The 21,651-nt window shown below is 40.4% G+C and overlaps 1 protein-coding gene across 4 annotated transcripts in view; it reads right to left on the bottom strand.

Annotated features, from left to right (window-relative positions):
* The window catches only part of CD226 (CD226 molecule), a 104,184-nt gene that overhangs the window by 8,648 nt on the left and 73,885 nt on the right, over positions 1-21,651 (bottom strand). For all 4 annotated transcript variants that reach the window (XM_008013813.3, XM_008013812.3, XM_037987991.2 and 1 more), the window contains one exon: positions 2,132-2,234. In XM_008013813.3, coding sequence (XP_008012004.3) covers positions 2,132-2,234 — 103 coding nt within the window. The remainder of the gene's footprint in view (positions 1-2,131; positions 2,235-21,651) is intronic.

Here is a 21,651-nt window from a genome sequence, read left to right as displayed (position 1 = left end):
GGACAATATATTCTACCGTTCAATTTAGCTATTCATGTAAAAGTGATGCATTTTCATGAAGCAAAATCTATCACGTCCAACATCTGTGTCCCTGTGGAGGTTTGTCACCACTTGCTGTCTCTTAGTCACATTGCCCGGTTCCCGGGTGCTCCCTCTGCCATCTCTGCCCCCAGGATGTTTCCCATTGCCAAGGTGAGACAGTGGAGGAGTCCATGGTGCTACTAACACCTCCGTTCCTTACTTCAATTTGCTGATTTCTGTTCAGGGAAAGACTTAAGGGCAGTATGTGATGGGGAAAAGATAAAATGACCTGATCTCCTGTTTCAGTTGAATTAGACAAATGTTTATTGAGCATTCATTATTTGGACAGATTAGTGCTCAATGCCATCAAACGCTAAGAAATGAATAAAACACAACTCTGCCATTATGAAGGGATGGCAAGCACGAAAGTGATTAAAATACAAAGCAGGATGTGAGGAGCAGCAGAGACGTACACGATGATTCCAGATGGTGACATCATGTCTGTTTGCAGGGACGGAGAACAGTGCAGAGCGCACAGAGGGGACAGGTGTTTCACACCTTGAATGATGCACGGGAAAGCAGCCAAATGTGGGCAAACAGCATTTTGGTAGCAAACCAGATGGGGAGAGCGTTGGGTGTACTTCAGTTTTCACAAAATTTATCAACATCAGGGAGCATAAATACAGTAGAAAGTGTGAATAAAAATCAGACTTCAGTCAGAATGTAGGGCAACTTCAATGACAGGGTTAATGAGTTTTAACATTATTCTGGTAGCAGTGGGAAGATAATCAAAGATATTGAACAGGAAGATGACATGCCAACCCAGCTTTCAGAAGAAGAACCAGGGAAACTGGATGGGTTAGAGAAAGAGGCTATAGCTGGGAGCAGGTTGGAGACATTACCAAAATCAGAAAGCAGTGATGACAGCTGCTAAAGAACCAGAGGTCAAGGATGAAGAGACAAGGTGGAGAGGCCTACTGGAAATCCTATTAACAAGGGGTGTGTGTGTGTGTGTGTGTATGTGTGTGTGTGTGGTGTATCTGGTAACATTACTGAAAGAGGGGAGTGCAGATGGTCATATTCACTTACCCAGCAAACATATATTAAGTGTCTTGATATGCCAGACATGCAAAATAGAGACATCAAAAGTGTGGTCCCTTCCTCCCTTAAGAAGATAACACTTTAGCTGTAATACATTATAAGAAATCATTTCAACCTGCTATGATTACAGCAAAGATATGTAACAAATACCTACACAAGTGAGTTGATAAGCACAGGAGAGCTAGAAGGGGAAGAAAAACTCAGCCAAGAATATCCTAGAAAATGCCCAACTGTGCTACAATACAGTAAAAGATTTTTTTTTAATTTTTAATTTTTGTTATTGACAGGGTCTTGCTACGTTGCCTAGGCTGGACTTGAACTCTTGAGCTCAAGCAATCCTCCAGCCTCAGCCTCCTGAGCAGCTGGAAATTCAGGCATATATCACTGTGACCAGCCAATAAAAGATAAAAAGAAATTTAGTATAGGCCAAATGGCTCCCTGCTCTCTCTAAGGCAGCACCCTCCAATTCCTTCTTCTCAGTGATTTTTAAGCACTTAGGTTTCTTGGTTCTGAGAATATACAACTATTTGAAATGATGCTGTTTGCTTATTGGGATGTGAGCTTCATTATGTCTTGTTCACTGCTGTGCACAATAAATATTTGATAAACGAATAAATGAAGGCTTTATCACTGTTAAACCTTGTTCTTCCCCTTCTCAGAATCTGTATCCATCTCACGCTGTGTCATACATGCACACACACACCACCCCCTCACTAACAGCTTTTTCCTTGGAGGAGGAGGAAGACAGGGCAGGACAAAAAGAGCAGAGGTAACAGGCTGAAAATAAAAGGGGCAGACCACCCGCTTCTACTAACTCCCAAATGAACTATTCCAGCTCTCCCTGTAACATCACCACAGCTACTTCCCTCCTTTGTGTTAGAACAGTGCTCACAAAAATATATACGTGAATAGTGAGACAGCTTGACAAATTACTGGGTTATTAATAGAGAACCTCTAACATCGGAATTACTCATGCTGAGTAAGATTCAGGATAAGTTGCACTACTCACCTGTTAAGGAAAATGACAATGATGGTGGTAACTGAGATAACAAACAACAACAATAAAACTGTCCCTCCAGTCACAAAGCGGGTATATTGGTTATCGGTTTGACCTAGGAGAAAAAAAATATATATATTGTAGGAATTAGGAATTCAGCCAAAGGCAGTAAAAAGTAAGGCAGGAAAATAAAGAAAAGAGACATTAATTATTGAGTAACAAAAACAAAGAATCCAACAACAACAACAACAAAAATAGAATGAGCTACAGGAAAAAGAGAATTTTTCTTTTAGAGTCTCCTAAATATTTCTAACTCCTAACAGATTTGTATTTGTTTCTTGATTAAGCTGAGTTTTACACCTTAAGAAGAAAAAAAATATAACGAGCATGCGTTTGCCAAAGACCTCATTCAAATAAGCTGCCAAGCATATACACAAAATCTTTTGTAGAAAAAATAACTATTACAGTAGTAAATAGGCCAGGTGGAGTGGCTCAGGCCTGTAATTGCGGAGGTTTGGGACAGCGGATCACTTGAGGCCAGGAGTTTGAGACTAGCATGGGCAACATGGTGAAACCCCGTCTCTACTAAAAATACAAAAAATTATCCCAGTGTGGTGGCACACGCCTATAATCCCAACTACTCAGTAGGCTGAGGCACAAGACTCATTTGAACCCTGGAGGCAGGGTTGCAGTGAGCTGAGATCATGCCACTGCACCCCAGCCTGGGCAACAGAGAGAGATTCTGTCTAACAATAAATAAAACAGTAAATACACAAAGATTCTCTTTTATGCCTGATATATTAAGTACATTCAACATACAACAGAATATAACTTTGATTTTTATAAGCATAATTTTAAAAAGATATTTTCTATTCAATTTGGTAATGAGAAAAAAAAATCAGAAAAAAAAAAAATGTTACCCCAACTCTGTCTGAAAATTTACCATGGTCCAATAATCTGAAATTCTCATCCTAAATCTTTCACAATTCAACTGACCGACTCCAGCAAATTCCTTACTGTGTATATGTCTCTTCATTTGTCAACTGACGGCAATGGCAGCAGCCCTAATTACATCACAGAATTGTGATGAGACTCTGATGAGTCAATGTTCACAAGAACAATCAACTGCGATTAGAGAAATGTCCCCTCTGGAGTGTGAGGCCAGTGAGGTCAGAGAACATTTTATCTTTTTGTTACATCCTTCTGCCCACAACACACCTCTCACCCCGCAACCCACAGAGCATGTTGTGAGCGCCTCCCACAGAGAAGAATCCCATCAACACCTGCTGCTGGGAATGGGATTGAATTGAAACCCAATGGTCTTTGTTGCTGTCTCTCTTCGGGAAAGCGAACCTGTCAATCACCCCACGGTTAGGATGGGGCCAGGCTCTGAAACAGCAGCACAATTTCCCTTCCTCCTGAAATCAAAGCTTGAACGCTTGTACTGTGACACCCAGGCTGTCTGGAATCCCACTGCATCCTGAAAACCACGCCTGTCAACCAATTCTTCCCCATCTTTTCCCCAGATAATTTCTTCTCACTTTATCCGCTACTTAGCTGCATTTTTTTCATAAGAACTCAAAGTATAGACCCACTTATTCTTTGACAAACTTTACTGCAAAGGGAAACTAAGACAAATAAGCAAACATTTTATTTTTAAACTTTTTAAACCTAGATTCCACAAATAAGTGAAGTGATGCAAAATTTTTTCTTTCTGTGTCTGGCTTATTTCACTTAGCATAATGTCCTCAAGGTTTATCCACCTTGTCACACATGACAGGATTTCCTTGTGTTTCAAAGGGTTAATAGTACTCCACCGTATCTATGTACTACATTATCTTTATCCATTCATCTGCTGATGGACACCTAGGTTGCATCCACATCTTGACTATTGTAGACAATGATGCAATACATACACAGTGCAGGTATTCCTACAAGATGCTGATTTCATTTTCTTTCTTCCTTTGTATGTAATACCCAGCAGAAGGATTGTTGGTTCATATGAGTTTATTTTTAATATTTTTTTGAGATGGAATTCGTTCTTGTTACCCAGGCTGGAATGCAGTGGCGCAATCTTGGCTCACTGCAAGCTCCTCCTCACAGGTTCAAGCGATTCTTGTGCCTCCGCCTCCGAGTAGCTGGGATTACAGGAGCCTGCCACCAAGTCCAGCTAATTTTTCTATTTTTATAGAGATGGGATTTCCCCATGTTGGCCAGGCTGGTCTCAAACTCCTGACCTCAGGTAATCCACCTGTCTTAGCCTCCCAAAATGCTGGAATTACAGGCATGAGTCACTGCACCCGGCCTATTTTTAATTTCTTGAGGAACCTATGACCTGTACCAATAATGGTTGTACCCATTTACATTCCCACCAACAGTGTACAGGGTTCCCGTTCCTCCACATCCTCACCAACACTTGCTATCTCTTGTCTTTTTGATAATAGCCATTCTAACAGGGGTGAGGTGAGAGCTCACTGTGGTTTTGATTTGCATGTCCCTGATGACTAGTAATGTTGAGCACCTTTCCATATACCCATTGGTCAGCGTTATGGCTTTGGAAAAACGTCTATTTTTACCCATTTTTAAATTGGGTTGTTCTTTTGCTATGAAATCCTGCCATTTGTGACAGCATGGATGAAGTTGGAGGACTAAGTGAAATAAGCCAGATACAGAAGGACAAACACTGTATAATCTCACCTGTATGTGGAATCTAAAAAAGTCAAATTTATAGAAGCAGGGAATAGAACAGTGGTTCCCAGGAGGTGGAGGTGCAGAAAATAGGGAGACGTTGGTTAAAGGGTACCAACTTGTGGTTATAATGGGAACCTACTGTAGAGTATGGAGGATGATACATGAGTTAATTAATTGTGGTAATTATTGCACCATGTTTATATACATCAAATAATCACATTGCATGCCCTGAATATATTCAATCTTTATTTGACAGTTAATTATTTTTTTAAAAATTTTAAAGCAATTGTTTTCTTTGGGCTTTTTTATATTTTCCAGATTTTATAGATGATGTGTTCCTTTTGTGAATGGGCAAATACAGTACAAAAAATTTAAAGATCTGCATGCTTAAAAAACAATATTTTATCAAATCTTAGTGGTTAAAGTACACGATGTAGAAATCTTTCTTTAAGAAATAGATTCAGAATACTTAACAATTAAGATGGCTTTCTTTATTAAGGTCTAATTTATATGCATTTAACAGTACAATCCGCTTGAAAGTACCACCCCTTGTGAGACACTGTTCAATTATAAATCCAAATTTCAGATGCATTGTTTCATAGGAAATACGTTACCTATTGGTAACCTCTTTGTAGTAATGTTTGACCTCTTGGATTAAATCCATTTATTCACTCGGTCTTTAAACACAAAGTATTTCACGGTGTACTGTATGCCTGGTACTATAGACAAAGTGGTAGGTAAAAACAAACTTGACACCTGTGTAGAAAAAAAACTCTCAAATTGTGTTTTTCCTCTGCTCTCACACTACCACAGAAATCATCAACAGATTTCTGTGACCAAAGATGGTCCAAAGGTGACAAAGATGTGACCAAAGGTGGTTTTCCGGTTTTCCCCACACACCAAGTAACGGACACCAGCTGAGTGTCTGCCAATTCAAATCTGACACGATCTACCTAAGGACAGTATCAGATCCCACAGGTTCGGGGCTCAGTCCCAAAGACATCACCCCCCCACCCCCATTGCCAACCCCGCCCTTCAGACACCAATTGCGAGTCTAGGCCCCTAGAATTTTTTTTTTTTGAGACAGAGTCTCACTCTGTCACCCAGGCTGGAGTGCAATGGCAGGATCTCAGCTCACTGCAATCTCCGCCTCCCAGGTTCAAGTGATTCTCCTGCCTCAGCCTCCCAAGCAGCTGAGATTACAGGTGCCTGCCACTATGTCCAGCTAATTTTTGTATTTTTAGTAGAAACGGGGTTTCACCATGTTAGTCAGACTGGTCTCGAACTCCTCACCTAAGATGATCCGCCCTTCTCGGCCTCCCAAAGTTCTGGGATTAGAGGTGTGAGCCACCGTACCCAGCCCCAGGCCTCTAGAACTTCTGACTGATGGGCTTCAAGCTGGGGTTCCCAAGAGCCCTTTTTCAGGTTTGGTTAACATGGTGGAGCCACTTATAGAGCTCAAGAAAACATATTTGTCAGTTTAATATCAAGGATATTGCAAGGGATACAGATGAAGAGATTGGTAGGGCGAGGCACGTGTAAAGGGGCACAGAGCTCCCATGCCCTCCCTGTCCACGCCGCCCTCTAGAAGGTTCCACGTGTTCAGCTGTCCAGAAACTCTCCAAACCCCATCCTTTTGGGTTTTTACAGAGGCTTCATTACATAGGTATGACTGAACCCTGTAAAAATGGAATTGGGCAAAAAGCATATCATCTAAACCCAGCAAGGCCTGTCCAGACTTTAGGTATGGGGTGGGATCCTCTCTGGAATGAGGGTCTTTTGACCCATATTCAGATTAGAGTCTTACCTTGGTCAGGAGAAGGGACAGGAGAAGGTCAGAGAGAGTTTGTTTCCTGAGGCCTAAAGTGTCCCAACATTATAACAAGGACCATGGGAGTTTTGAGCCAGGACCCGTGAATGAAAACTTACAGATCTGCATATCCTAATACCACAATACCTGACTTAGTGGAACATATATTGTTTTGAAAACTCCTAGACAATTTAAAAATAGTTTGGGAAAAGGATTTTTTCTTAAGCGATAAAGGTGAAATAAAGCACGGGGTCAGGTAGAGATTCAATCCAGAGACATTTCAATCTACAGTGGCCCAGGCTGTAGCCGACATGGCTTCTCACTCCACTCCCCGCCCTGCCTGCAGCTTCCACATGAATGACCACCAGCTTAGAACAAGGCTGGGGTAAACTTGCACCTTGCTGGGTCCTGTATGGCTGAGGAAAATAAAAAGGAAAAGCAAATGGCTACGGATGCTTCAGGAGTTAATCAATAGTTCATAACATTTACTTTTTTAAGTTTTGCTAATAGATCTCAGATTGAGTCATGTTAGCCCTGAAGCCCTTCTCCTTAAAAAAGAAGAATTATTTCCAGAAGCCATTTCTCTGCTAACTTTTTTCACTTATATCTCAATGCTGTGTTGATTCATAGGAGGACAAAAGTGTCTTGAACCATAAAACCATTATTTTTCCTTCCATCACAAAAGATAAATACAGTTAAAACAATTTAAAGCAAGTCAGTGAAATATATAAATGAATAATTTACTCCAGGATTGTGACCCTCTCGGCTACGTTTCTGGCAATGACAAGTATTTATGGCTGAGTTATAAACTCTTAGAAAAGGCTCATGATAGAAATATTGCCAGTCCCTTCCCTCAGAGTTCGGCAGGCAAGAGCGGCCATTAAAGTCTATAGTTTATCCTCTATTAGGGCTGGGGTGGAGTTAGGGAGTGAAGAAATCAAGTCACTTAGAACCTAAATAACTGGGCCAAAGAACACGCCAGGGAAAACCCACAGATCTTGACTCTCCAACATCCAGCATTATGCTGGAAAATGCAAATTAAAACCGCATGAGAGACCACCTCACACCTGAGGCTTTTCTCAAAAAGATGAAAGATAGCAAGTGGTTTTCTCCGCCATCATGGTGTGTGTGGTTGACTCCATTCCTCGCCATGTCTTCTCACAAGAATTTCGGGGTCAAGCAATTCCTGGCCAAGAAACAAAAGCAAAATCATCCCGTTCCCCAGTGGACTCAGATGAAAGCTGGTAATAAAACCAGGTGCAGGTCCAAAATGGAGCCACTGAAGAACAACCAAGCCAGGTTTATATGGAATTGCACGTGAGATGGCACGCAGGTTTACCCTGTGTCAGGGTCATGATCATGTCGCCATATCAAGCTGTAAATGTCACCACTGTCTGGACAGTCGAACATGTTTTATTGGGAATATGTTTTTTATCTTTGTTTATAAGCTCTGCACTAGTAGGTAGGTTCAGTAATAAATATGTGAACTTTTGTTTCAGAAAAAAAAAAGTAAAGAAAGGAAAGAAAGAAAAAGAAAGGAGAGAGAAGAAAGGAGAGGAAAGGAGAAGAAAAGGGAGGGAGGAAAGAAGAAAGGGAGGGAGGGAGGGAGGGAGGTTGGGAGGAAGGGGAAAGAGGAAGTAAGGAGAGAAAGAAAGAAAAGAAAGAAAGAAAGGAAAGAAAGAAAGAGGAAGAAAGAGAGTTGGCAAGGGTATGGAGAAGAGAGAACACTTGCCTACTGTTGAAAGACAACAAATACAACATAATCTCACTTAAATATGGAACCTAAAAAAATTAATATCTTAGAAGTAGAAAGTAGAATGATGGTTACCAGAGGCTGTACAGGAGGATGGGAGGGAGATAATGCGAGCTGTTGGTCAAAGAGTACAAAATTTCAGATATACAAAGGGAATGAGTTTTAAGGTTTTTTTTTTTTTTTTTTTTTTTTTGAGACAGATTCTCACTTCGTCACCCAGGTTGGAGTGCGGTGGCACAATCTTGGCTCACTGCATCCTCTGCCTCCCGGGTTCAAGCAATTTTCCTACCTCAGCCTCAGTAGCTGGCACTGCAGGCACCCGCCATGACGCCCAGCTAATTTTTGTATTTTAGTAGAGATGGGGTTTCACCATGTTGGCCAGGCTGGTCTCGAACTCCTGACCTCAAGTGATCCACCTGCCTCGGCCTGCCAAAGTGCTGGAGTTACAGGTGTGAGCCACCGCGCCCGGACAAGTTTTCAGATTTATCATACAGCAGAGTGACTATAGTGAATAATAATGTATACTTAAAAATAAACAAGAGTAAATTTCAAATGTGTCACCGTAGAAATCATAGGTAAATGAGGTGATAGATATGTTAATTGGCTTGATTTAATCACCCCACATTGTACACACATATCAAAATATCACAGTGTACCCCCAAAATATACACAAATATTATTTGTCAACTAAAAATATTGATTTAATTTTCTTTTTTAGATTTTTAAAAAAAGAAACTGAAATATTAGACCTTGTTTTGTGTACAGATGGACCATAAATAGTGAGTGAGTTCACACAGAGCGGATGTGGGTGATCTGACAGATTCTGCATTATTAGGTCATTCCAAGTTTTGACTTTCTATATAATGTAGACAAATATTCAGTGTTTGTCCCTCTTTAGAAACTGGTTTATTGAAAACACAGAGATTAAGGAGAAAAGCCTTGGGGCCTAGTCCTGTCTTCTAATTCTTTTCCTTGGAAGACCTCACGTAGGACACTTAATGTTTCAAACAGTTTTTTTGGCAACTGCATAGTGATGATAAAATTAACCACAAGGGTAGCTATGAAATTTAAATCAAGCATGTAGAGGTGCTTTCAACATTTTAAGCGCCAAACAATTTAAGTTATTAATCGTGCATATTATATAGGCATTTATATTTTATGTAGACATATTCCAAATGAGGGTTAAACAGATAACTTGTTTCTATTTTTTTCATGTTGAGATGTCACATTGAAGTAGTCGTGCACAGCAGAGCATGCTTGCTCCTGCAGCTAGACTCCCCTTCCTGGGGAAAGGCACAGGTACTGTTGATAAACATCTATACAAGAACTGTTGGCCTTGGCAGACCACCGGAAATAACAGCAGCCCAAAGTGTGTTGAACTTTCCTGTATGCCTGAAATATGCATCACGTGGATGTTGGTATGGTAATATTATTCCAGGTTTTCAAAGGTCAACTTTCTTGGTCCAGATAAATCAGTTTTATACTCCGTATTTCAGAAACCTTTCCCTGTTTCATAGCAAGAAAGTCCTGGAGTGTAAATTATTTTCACAGAATTAAAGGGCCATGGCTTCAACGTCTAATCCTTCTTCTGAGTAAATAGCAACTCCTCTTCCTCAAAATAAAAGTATTATCAGGTTTTCACTAAGAAATATATGGCCCAGAGAATCTAAATGATTTTCCTGTCATTATAGAGCAAACCAATGAGGGAAGCAAGTTTCCCACCTGATGTACAAATTTTGCCTCAATTTGCCTCTCTTGATGGCTAATTATAGCAAAATTTGTATATCAGCTGGGAAACTTTCTTTATATTGAAAATACTTGTCCCAAATAGTTTAAACACTATAAAGGTGTCAGGCCTCTGAACCCAAGCCAAGCCATCGCATCCCCTGTGACTTGCACGGATATGCCCAGATGGCCTGAAGTAACTGAAGAATCACAAAAGAAGTGCAAATGCCCAGCCTTGCCTTAACTGATGACATTCCACCACAAAAGAAGTGAAAATGGCCGGTCCTTGCCTTAAGCGATGATATTATCTTGTGAAATTCCTTTTCCTGGCTCATCCTGGCTCAAAAACTCCCCCACTGAGCACCTTGTGACCCCCATTCCTGCCCGCCAGAGAACAACCCCCTTTGACTGTAATTTTCCTTTACCTACCCAAATCCTATAAAATGGCCCCACCCTTATCTCCCTTCGCTGACTCTCTTTTCGGACTCAGCCCACCTGCACCCAGGTGAAATAAACAGCCATGCTGCTCACACAAAGCCTGTTTGGTGGTCTCCTCACACGGACACGCATGACAAAAGGTTTATGTCAGTTGACATCTTTATGCCCTAAGATAGCTTGTGTGTAGATTTTACCTACACAATATAGAATGACTACATTAGCTACTCTACTTTACATTAGCTACTTTTTCTGGCACCAGAATGTAGCATCATTCAGTACTGTGGGCCATAAGTTCTCTACAGTGACTGATGAATGGCAAGGGTATTTAAGTCAGCACATGAGAACAAAGAGATAGGAACATTAAATTGACACATTTATTGAGAAAAATGTTATGGCTGACTCTTTTGTATTAGATGTCTCATATTTTTACCCAAATATTTCTAAGTCTTATACTTCTTGCACATTTACCTCACTTTTTATGAAGACATTATTTAAGGGAGACTATACAGATGCGTCAAAGGTCAGACTGTCAAGAGTCACACATATCTTGCTCACTGTCTTAGTGAATTAGTGTGCAGAAAAGAGTTCATGTAGCAGGCCTGGATTCTAAGTAATCCTGCCTGAGCCTCCCAAGTAGCTGGGACCACAGGCACATGCCACCACGCCCAACTAATATATTTTTTTAATTTTTTGTAAAGACAAGATCTCGCTATGTTGCTCAGGCTGTTGTTGAACTCTAGACCTCAAGCAACCCTCCTGCCTTGGCCTCCCAAAGCATTGGGATTACAAGCAGGAGCCACGCCTGGCTCCGAGGGATTACTATGGACACTTGACTCCGAGTCAAAGCCGAGCCAAGACTGTTTCTGTGTAGTCTTATTTCTAGTGCTCTTGTATTCATGTTTGTGAACATGTCTTGATTGAAATCAGGAATTAGAAATTAAATACCAAGTCCATAAAAAAGAAAATGAAGGAGATGCAACAAGTTCTGTGCTCGGATAAGCATAGCAGTGAGACTTTCATGTAGATACTGTCACCTTTGGCTCAGAAAGTATCTCTTGGGAATCTGGCTTCCTGTTATAACAGAAGTTATTTTACTTTAAAACAGTTTTTTATAACAACAAAATACTAGAAAAATGGCAAAGACAATAGACTATGGAATATTGAGGGAAACAAATGAGGCAGGTGATGCTTTGTAGTGAGTGAGGAGACCAAATTCAAACAAACGTACAAGAGTATAATGGCACAAGGTCATTTAAAGTGGGGATGAACCATCTTGTTCCTCATTATAGCCCACCACATAGAGCAAAGTACAAGACTGGGTGCCCAGCGGACACCAGGACAGCCACACGATGGTTATATCTATTATCCTCTGTTTAGCAAGGCAAAGAAATATGCTATCCAGCTTCTAATTCTTTCCATCTAAAAATGATAATTTTAAAACTTGATACATAAAAGGAATAAGCGTTACTAAACTTAGAAGATTCATGTATATAAAATATCTCATTACTTATTGCCCACAGAAATAAGGCCTATTGTGTATGTAAACTGTGTTTCAAATAGAATGAGTATGAGAATGCATATGTTCTTATAACAATATAATAGAAATATCATCTTAAAATGAGCCATCAAAATTAAAAGGCAACCAACACGCTATTTCACAGCTGTCTTCAGGCTGCCCCCACCCCAGGATCTGGGATTTGCTGGAAGGACACACAGCACTCAGCCTGCAGCCACGCCCACAGCTCAGGTTTATGACAGCAGAAGGATCCGAAGCAAATCAGCAAAGGGATAAGCTGCCTGAGCAAAGTCAGAAGGACTGGCTGATATCCCCGAAGAAAGGCAGGTGTTTAGCATAAACCACATGGATTGTATAAAGAGTTTAGACAGAATAAGCCGCCCCATCAGTTAGAGAATGATAGAAAGCCTCCAGGAATCCAAGTTCCCTCATGCCCACAGAGAGCCAACCTTTCAGGCCGGCCGGCCGAAGGACTGTAGTCCTAGGCCTGGATGACAGAGCAAGCCCCGGTCTCTAAAACAAAACAATACAAATGACCACAGGTGAGCCTTGTGGAATATCACCCTGATTCCTAGGCCTGGGGACGGGTCCCAGGAATCCATGTCTTTCAGCAAGCACACCGGATGATCCTGATGTTGGTGTTCCACAGAATGGCGTTGAGAAGCACCGCTCTACTCTAGGAAGCACCTTCCAGGGGAGCTCCAGCAGCTGAGCCCCAGCCTGCCTGTGCATTTCTCCTCCCTCCTTTCTTAGAGTATTGACTTAGAAAACTTGTAATTGGCAGTTCTGTCTCTGTCTCTTTGAAAGATACGCACATCTTTTTAAGAGCCAGATAAGTCTCTCGTCAGCTTTTGATGGAGAAATGTCTTTCTCAAGGACCTGGGAGCCATCCCTTTGAAATGTAACCATCAAGGAGGACAGCACCCTTACCTCCCGATCTCTGAGAGGGTAGAAAACTGACTACCACAAGCACCTCACTCAAGCTGCAAAAGTACCTCCTGTCATAAAGATGTGAGAAGTTTGTTTTTCCTTTGGATAAAGCCAGTTGTTGCTCACACACACAGTCACCCCCAATGACCAGCTGAATCTAGGATGAAGCACGTGTGACAAATGTTGGACAAGCCCTCTTCCTCGAAGACTAGTTATCATTCCTCTTTAGAGCATGTGTGTAATGGGTTGTGTCTACCTGGCTGTATGAGACAGTGAGATTTGTCTTTGCAGTCTCTTAGGAGGTTGCCTGTAACGTGCATCACATTCTGATTTAGTGCTTATTCAATAACAAAATTAATTTGTTTTCTACCTTTGTGGAGCAGTTTTCCGGCTAGGGAGGAGATTTTGTTTCTCATTATATTTCTCCAGCACATTTTTATTATTACTGTTGTTTAATCAGGTATAACGCTACATTACAGTCTTACCATGATGCTTATCCTCAGGAAACAGGAAATCTTCCAAATGCTGTAGTGAAATCAAGATGAACAGCCTGGTGTCTGCAGGTTGCAACAAGACACACAATAGGCATACCATACCATTTAAATACATGATGCATTTAGCTGTACAATATAAACTACATAAACATGAGAGAATATATGTGTTCGGAATGTTTTCATATGGAAAAGAAACTTCTGTTTTCGGGGGGAAGATTTTAGAGGTGAAGCCCTCACTGTCGCTAAGGAAGGGGAGGGACTAGTATTCTGATTACTCCAGCTCTGGTTTCAAGAAGCCATTACGGTCTGAGTACAAGAGAAGAGAGCAGGATTTGAGAGGAAGAGAAGAAGAGAGAAGCCTCAGAAGGAGGAAGGAAGGGTGCGCTTGGGATCTTTTAGCAGATTCCTGGAAAGTTCAAGGGAGTGGGCTTTACCACACAGGAGGAGTCCAGTGGGTGGATGTGGTGAGGCGGTGAGGACAGGTGCTTTGCAGAGGCCAGAAGCTGTGCCTGTGAGACCTGAGCCATCACCAGGTCTCCTTTGCCCAGAGGGTACTCCTCAAGTTCCCCTAATCTGTTCCTGGTATGGATTTGACTTCACCAGCAATCAGCACCTCCGCTCCAGGCCTTCACACCTGCTACCTGATTGTGCCTGTCCCTCATGGCATTGTGTGAACAGCCTGCCTCACCGTGACTCCATGATGTGCACAAGCCCCTGGAAGGAAGACAGGAAGGTAGAGGAGAACATCCCCCCATAGCACTGGAGTCAGCCAAAGGACCCCGAGCTGAAATAAAATAGTGGGAGACCACACCCCCCGCCCACTTCTTTGCCTAAACTTGCTCTAGACGTTGGTTCAGCCTCAAACCTATCACTTGTATAAACCTCTTGAAGAAGGACGCTCTGCAGCTCCACTGTCACCAGCTTCTGCTGTGACGAGTCTCCTGATGAGTAGTTTTTCTCTTCCACTTTGAGCTGAAAAGTAGTGCTGGGGCCACGAATAGGAACTCTGAAGCCAGTCACCCAGGATCTGAATTCCTGCCCCTCTACTTATTAGCTACCAAGCCTGAGATAAGTCTCGTCAACTCTCCACGCCTCGCTCTCCACAGACGTCAAATGTGGGCAGTCAGGCTGCTGTGACAAGTGAATCAGTAATTACGAGTAAATTCTCAGAACAGCCACTGGCACACATAGAGACATGGTATGTGTGTTTATCATATAGCGGCCAAGACAAAGCCCTGTGACACGTAATTTTTAGAACAGCTACCTATAACATTTTCTTTGGGTCCTTAGAAAACTTCAAAATGTGACCAGGTGCGGTAGCTCACATCTGCAATCCCAGCACTTTGGGAGGCTGAGGTGGGCAGATCACCTGAGGTCAGGAGTTCGAGACCAGCCTGACCAATGTGATGAAACTCCGTCTCTACCAAAAATACAAAAATTAGCCGGGCATGGTGGCAGGTGCCTATAATCCCAGCTGCTCGGGAGGCTGAGGCAGAAGAATCACTTGAACCCGGGAGAAGGAGGTTGCAGTGAGCCGAGCTCATGCTGCCAGCCTGGGCAGCAGAGTGAGACCCTGTCTCAAAAATAAAATAAAATAAAAAATAATTTTTTTAAAAAAAGGAAACTTGAAAATGCAAACTATATAGCATTTACAAAGACCTATATCTAAAGGTGATACCTTTTCAGAATACGAAATTCAGCAAGCCTTAGGCTGAATATTTACCTCCAAATAGTCTATTCAATTTTAAACCATTTTATGAAAAAAATTCACTAAGTGCTCTACAAAACATGAAAGCCTGTGCCTGCCTATAAGAAATAATAACTCTAGGAATAATTTCAAAATCTGCCGCTTTATGCTCTAGAGTTTAATTACCCATCTCATCTCTCTTTTTTAAAAAGAGCCAATAATTTAAAAAGGAATTACATGATTAGATTTCAAAACTGATACCTTTATTTGCTGGATCAGGAAGAGAAAATAGTCAATATAAAAGCAAAACGATTTGTTTGGATTAAAATATTTGGGATTTGGCATATGTGCATATGGTAAGTGGTTATAAAATTACCCATACAATCATGTGTATTTGTTGAGTGTTTACCATATGGCAGGTTGAAAAATAAACTTGTTACTCCTCCTAACAAATATTCATAGCTATCTCAGTTCATACACCTACACACACACACACACACACAAAAATTAAAAGAGTGAATAATCAATGCTAATGCTCCCCATAAGATGTGAAAAACTGAAGACACAATGACATCAGGTAACTATACTTGGTGAGCCCGTAGTTTTACGTATAAACTTCCCTCCCATGGGTTCATTTACACATTACATCCCACAGAAAATACCCCACCCTTTGTTAATGAAATCTTCTCAACTCAACATCTACTTTTTATTTTGCCCGTGTCCATCATCATCACAATAAGGTTTTTTTTTGTTTCACTCACTGTCCAACATAGCTAAAGCCATTTCCACTTTCCACCAATCCAACTGAGAGTATTAGCATTTCAACTTGATGCTTGTGAAAGAATCTCTCCCTGAGAGTTAATTAATTAAACTGCCACTCGTATCTAAAGGATTGTGAACACCATGGCCTACCTTTGAGTTCTACCAAAGTTAAAAACATTGAATGAATCCTGGAAATGAATTTGAGAGTGCTCAATGAAGATTGCAAAATATTTATTTTATAAAAGTTGTACCAAAAAAACTTACATTCCTCTGTTGAATAAATACATTTTTAAAATCCCTGAATCATTTTAGTATAAATAATAACTTAAAGATACAAATTGGGGTTCAAAGATATACCTCTACTTAGGACAGATCTGTGTTTATTCTTCATTTTCCGTCCTCTTAAATAACATAGTCCTCCACAAACCTAGTACATCGCCTTTGAATATTTATCAGGAGCCTTGTCAGTAATGTTTGAAATACTTCAGATGAAGTTCAAAGTGATCGACTGATTAATTGAGTTGTAATACTTAAATCAGAATTTCTATTAAGGATGAAATACTATTAATCTTATAAGAACTTTTTTTTACATTTTAAGTAATTTTCTACTTGCCTTTGGAGAAATCTTTGCACGATCATTTATGTTCAGTTTTTAACAAGCCTCTAAAGGACAACCTCAAGCTGTTCACAATTCCCAGGTGGTTTTAGAATGTAAATTCCATATGTGACAATAAAGTATAAATGGTTATTTCACAGTCAGAGTCATTTGAAAGTCTCAAATAAACGTGGCCATGCACTGACTATTTTTTACCTTTTTTTTTTTTGAGACAGGTCTGGCTCTGTTGCCCAGGCTGCAGTGCAATGGTGCAGTCATAGCTCACTACAGTCACGAATTCTTGAGCTCAAGGGATTCTACTGCCTCAGCCCCCCAAAGCACCATGTGTGAATTTTAAGTGGGAAGAAAATCAGTACATTTGTCTAAATTTGAATCTCTACTTGTAGTCTACGTTCCCAGGTAGAGAAAACCTTTATGAAAAGAGTTGAAAATTAAATCTGAGGATAAAGGTCCACCTGTAGAACAGCAGTTCCTAGGATCAACTGCTTTCTAATTCTACAAACTTGCAGTTTATAGTGGCGTTCTGTTAGAACTTGCTTTATGTACATGAGGTAGCAATATACAGTCAACAATGTTCTTCATATAATAGCATCACCAAATAAATTCAGTGTGTGACCTTTCAGAGTTTCATTCCCTCTGACAATAACTTATCACTGTTATTCAGTTCAATATCTTACTTATCTATACAAATATAGTATGTATCAAAAATGACTGCAGGCAAACATTCTAGGTTTTTGTGTGTTCAAAAAATGAATAGATTAATAGTAGGGCTTACAAAATTAACTGACCGGTTGCATTTTTTTGAATGCAATATATCATTTAAAAAATGATCTGGGCAGAGGTAATGATAAAGTAAAGATGCAATGACATAATAGCCATGATTGAGTAATCAACTCACTTGTGATGCTGGAAACTATGTTTCATCTGGATACCCAGTTTCACTGAGAAAACTAAATTGGGCTGAAAATTGTGGTTGATCTGTTTCAGTAGAGGCTATTTTAGCTTGTGAGCAGTGACACGGTGCTCTGGGATTCTGGTCGTGTGGCTCCATGATATAAATTAACTGTCATGGACATTTTACTTTCCATGTAGGTAAAGATAATAAAAGGCTGAGGTTCACCACACAATGTCATGGAAAGGGATGTATCTGTCAGCCCAGTGCACACCAGCTCAGACAGTCCTCATGTCTACAAGCTTCATATCCATTCTAAATTCATAGGAGTGGGACAGAAGGTTCTGGATTAATGGAATCCTTAAAAAAAAAAACAAAAAAAAACTGTCTTGTCTACAACCTGAAACTCTTCTGGAATCCAAATGGACTGGGAGCAAACTGGTTGGTTTTTGACAGAAATAAAAGGCCAAGAAAATAAGCAAAATTTATTTCCTTTCTTCAATAATGTTATAATCCAACTCAGGCACACAGAGTCTCGAAGTCAGTAACCTTCCCTAAGGCATCTACAGGCAAGATTTATAATCTGTGTAAATAAGATGTATCATCTACATAGGATGTATTTATGACTTACAGCACTCTATTCCCCCATCCTTCCTCCTTGTCAATCTTATACATCTTCCCAGAAGAAATATCTAGGAAGATTCTCTTAGCTTTGGCACTATGATTTCCTAGTGAATACTTTGTAATCTTAATTTACTAATCCCATTCTTCTATTCAGATGACCAGCAATTATGTACCACTTATACTAAAAATTCAAAAGAAGAAAATGAAAGTTAAAAAAGTAAATAGCCCCATCTGAAAGTTAGATATGTAAACAAGAGTTCATGAAAGTTTTTTTCTCCAAACATTGCAGTTGATCTTGTGAAAGGTCAGTGTCTTTGATCAACAATCAGTAAACCTGAAAGGTTAAATGTTGAAGAAAAAAAATCTGGAAAGAAAAGAGGTAGAAAGCTTAAAATTAAAATGGACACAGACCCTACTAGAATGAATAGAAACATTAACATAATCAGTCAAGAACACTTACTGGGCATATTCTGAAAAGATGCCTTGACAACTTTAAGGATATGCCATAATCCTTAATCTCAATTAATTTCAGATAACAAGAGTTTGGAACATTACGAATAGATGCAGGCCAGGCATGGTAGTTCACACTACCAATCCCAGCATTTTAGGAGGCTGAGGCAGGGGGATTTCTTGAGCCCAGGACCGTCCTTGAAACCCAAAAATACAAAATACCAAAAATACAAAAATTAGCCAGTCTCATAACCCAGTCTCAAAAAATAAATAGATAAATACCAATAGATGCAGTTATTAAGCCACTTGAGGGTAGCAATTTTCAGACTACAAAAGTTTGAGAAATTCAAGATGCTTAATATTTCAATGACGGGGAAGCAGTTTGGTCTGATGTGGAAAAAACATAAAGACATTGAGACCTGGCTAAAACTCTATAGGAAAGAAAGTAAATGTGGTGGAAACTTCATCGGTCGGTTAGAAAAAGGAGAAAGTAGGAAAGTGTGAGTGTTTTGAGGCAGTGGAAAGCACAAACTGAGATTCAAATCATGTTGATAGAATCTCTCTGCCTTGTGTAGGACACCTTTGTGCCCAGCCTAGGTGGATCGGGGGCCCATGACTCATCACCGACCCCAGGACCAGAGGGCTCCACAGATGAATTCTACCAAACTTTCTAGGAATTAATGCCAATCCTGGGTTTAGAAACAGTTCTACATTATCATGTGTAATCAATAAATGATTTCATTCTCTTGGGGAAAAAAAAAAAGAGACAGTTCTAAACTCAATTTATGAGACCAGCATCACCCTAATACCAAAACCAGATAAAGACCCCACACACAAAAAATAATAATAATAAAATAAACACCTACAGGCTGGCCTGGCATCCCTAATGAACACAGATGAAAAAATTCTCAACAAAATACTAGCAAACTCAATTCACCATCACATTAAATGGATTGTATATTCTAATCAAGTCTGATTTATCCCTGGGATGCCAAGATGGTTCAACATATGTAAATCAATCAATGTAATACACCGCATTAACAAAATAATATAAAAAGGCCACATGATCATTACAATAGAGCACAGAAAGCCTTTGACAAATTCAGCATCTTTGTGTGATAAAAACTCTCAACAAATTAGGTACAGAAGGAATTTACCCCAACACAATAAAGGCCATCTGTGGAAAGCCCACAGCTAACATCATACTGAGTCATGTAAAACTGAGAACTTTTACTCTAAGATCAGGAACAAGACCAAGGTGGCCACTTTCAACACCTCTGCTCAACAAAATACAAGAAGTCTTAATTAGAGTCATTAAACAAGAAAAAGAAAACAAAGGCATTCAAATCAGAAAGGAAGAAGTAATTTTTTTTTTTTTTTTTTTTTTGAGACGGAGTCTCACTCTGTCGCCCAGGCTGGAGTGCAGTGGCCGGATCTCAGCTCACTGCAAGCTCCGCCTCCCGGGTTCCCGCCATTCTCCTGCCTCAGCCTCCCGAGTAGCTGGGACTACAGGCGCCCGCCACCACGCCCGGCTAATTTTTTGTATTTTTTAGTAGAGACGGGGTTTCACCATGTTAGCCAGGATGGTCTCGATCTCCTGACCTCGTGATCTGCCCGTCTCAGCCTCCCAAAGTGCTGGGATTACAGGCTTGAGCCATCGGGCACGGCCAGGAAGAAGTAATATTATCTCTGTTTGCAGATAACATAATCATATATGCATAAAACCCTAACAATGCCACAAAAAAAACCTAATAAGTGAATTAAGAGGCAGGACACAAACTCAACATGTAAAAATCAGGGCTGGGTGCGGTTGTTCACGCCTGTAATCTCAGCACTTTGGGAGGCCGAGGCGGGTGGATCATGAGGTCAGGGGATGGAGACCATCCTGGCTAACACAGTGAAACCCTGTCTCTACTAAAAATACAAAAAATTAGCTGGGCGTGGTGGCAGGAGCCTGTAGCCCCAGCTACTCAGGAGGCTGAGGCAGGAGACTGGCATGAACCCGAAAGGCAGAGCTTGCAGTGAGTGGAGATCACACCACTGCACTCCAGCCTGGGCAACAGAGGGAGACTCCATCTCAAAAAAAAACAAAACAAATCAGTCAGGTTTCTGTACACATGTACACAAACAACAAACTGTACAAAAAAGGAATTTTTTAAAAAATCCCATTCCCAGTAACAATAAAAAGAATAAAGTACTTAGGAATAAACTTAACCAAAAATGTTAAAGACTTGCACACTGAAAATTATAAAGCAACTTATTCTTTCTTGATTATTGTGTTGCCATCTTTGCTCAAGAACTAATGGTGGCTTTGCTAGACAATTATATGAGATGAAGGTTTTCACTGTCATCACTTAATTTAGCCTACCTAGTTCTATATTAATATATAAATTAGACTCTCCGTACCAACCTAGTCATTTGACTACAGTCTCCCATGCACCGTCTCCCCATTCCTCCTGCATATTTGGGGTTACTCTTCATAACCTGTTTCATCCCGTTCCTCAGCTCTAATCATCAATGCCTCATTTGAACCTTGATGGTCCCGCCTGACTGGTCTCATTGGTGGAAGACGACTGTACAAGGACTTGAATAATTATACTTATCAATGGCAAACAGAAGTTTGTTCAATATTAGCCTCCTCCAGCAACTTTGCAAGAGCTGATTTTATTTCTTTTGTCTTCATTCCTTTTATAATCAATAAGGTCAGTTTAAACAATAGTAGTCTACACATCATTTAGCTAACATTAAAAGATTTGACAAATTATTTTAGTGGCATCTAAAATACTTATGACAGATGAAAATCCGGATAATATTAAGGAACAAAAATAACTGTAGTCACTGTCAATAAACACACATTCCCCTGCAGTCCCCCCGCCCCACTTTCCTTGCCCTTTGGTCCCTGCAAGTTTCAAATTCAGAAAAGTCAGTCTGCAACTATTTCATTCTACATTTCAGGTCATAAGTGCAAAGGACAAGAGAAACCTATTTCTTTTCATTCAGCAAAGAAAGTCGATGGTAAATTTGAGTTCAGTTCTTGCTTCTGCTATTTTCTCCTCTGTTCAAAACCAATCAAGGCCTGGATACCTGACCTGCTGGTTGGCAGAGGTCCTCTGTTGAGTGAGCTGGTACTTGTCTGAAGATGAA

This window comes from Chlorocebus sabaeus, chromosome 18, assembly GCF_047675955.1.
Source record: "Chlorocebus sabaeus isolate Y175 chromosome 18, mChlSab1.0.hap1, whole genome shotgun sequence".
Lineage (NCBI taxonomy): Eukaryota > Metazoa > Chordata > Mammalia > Primates > Cercopithecidae > Chlorocebus > Chlorocebus sabaeus.
The sequence above is the reverse complement of the archived record's forward strand: the minus strand, read 5'-3'. Positions and strand labels throughout refer to the sequence as shown.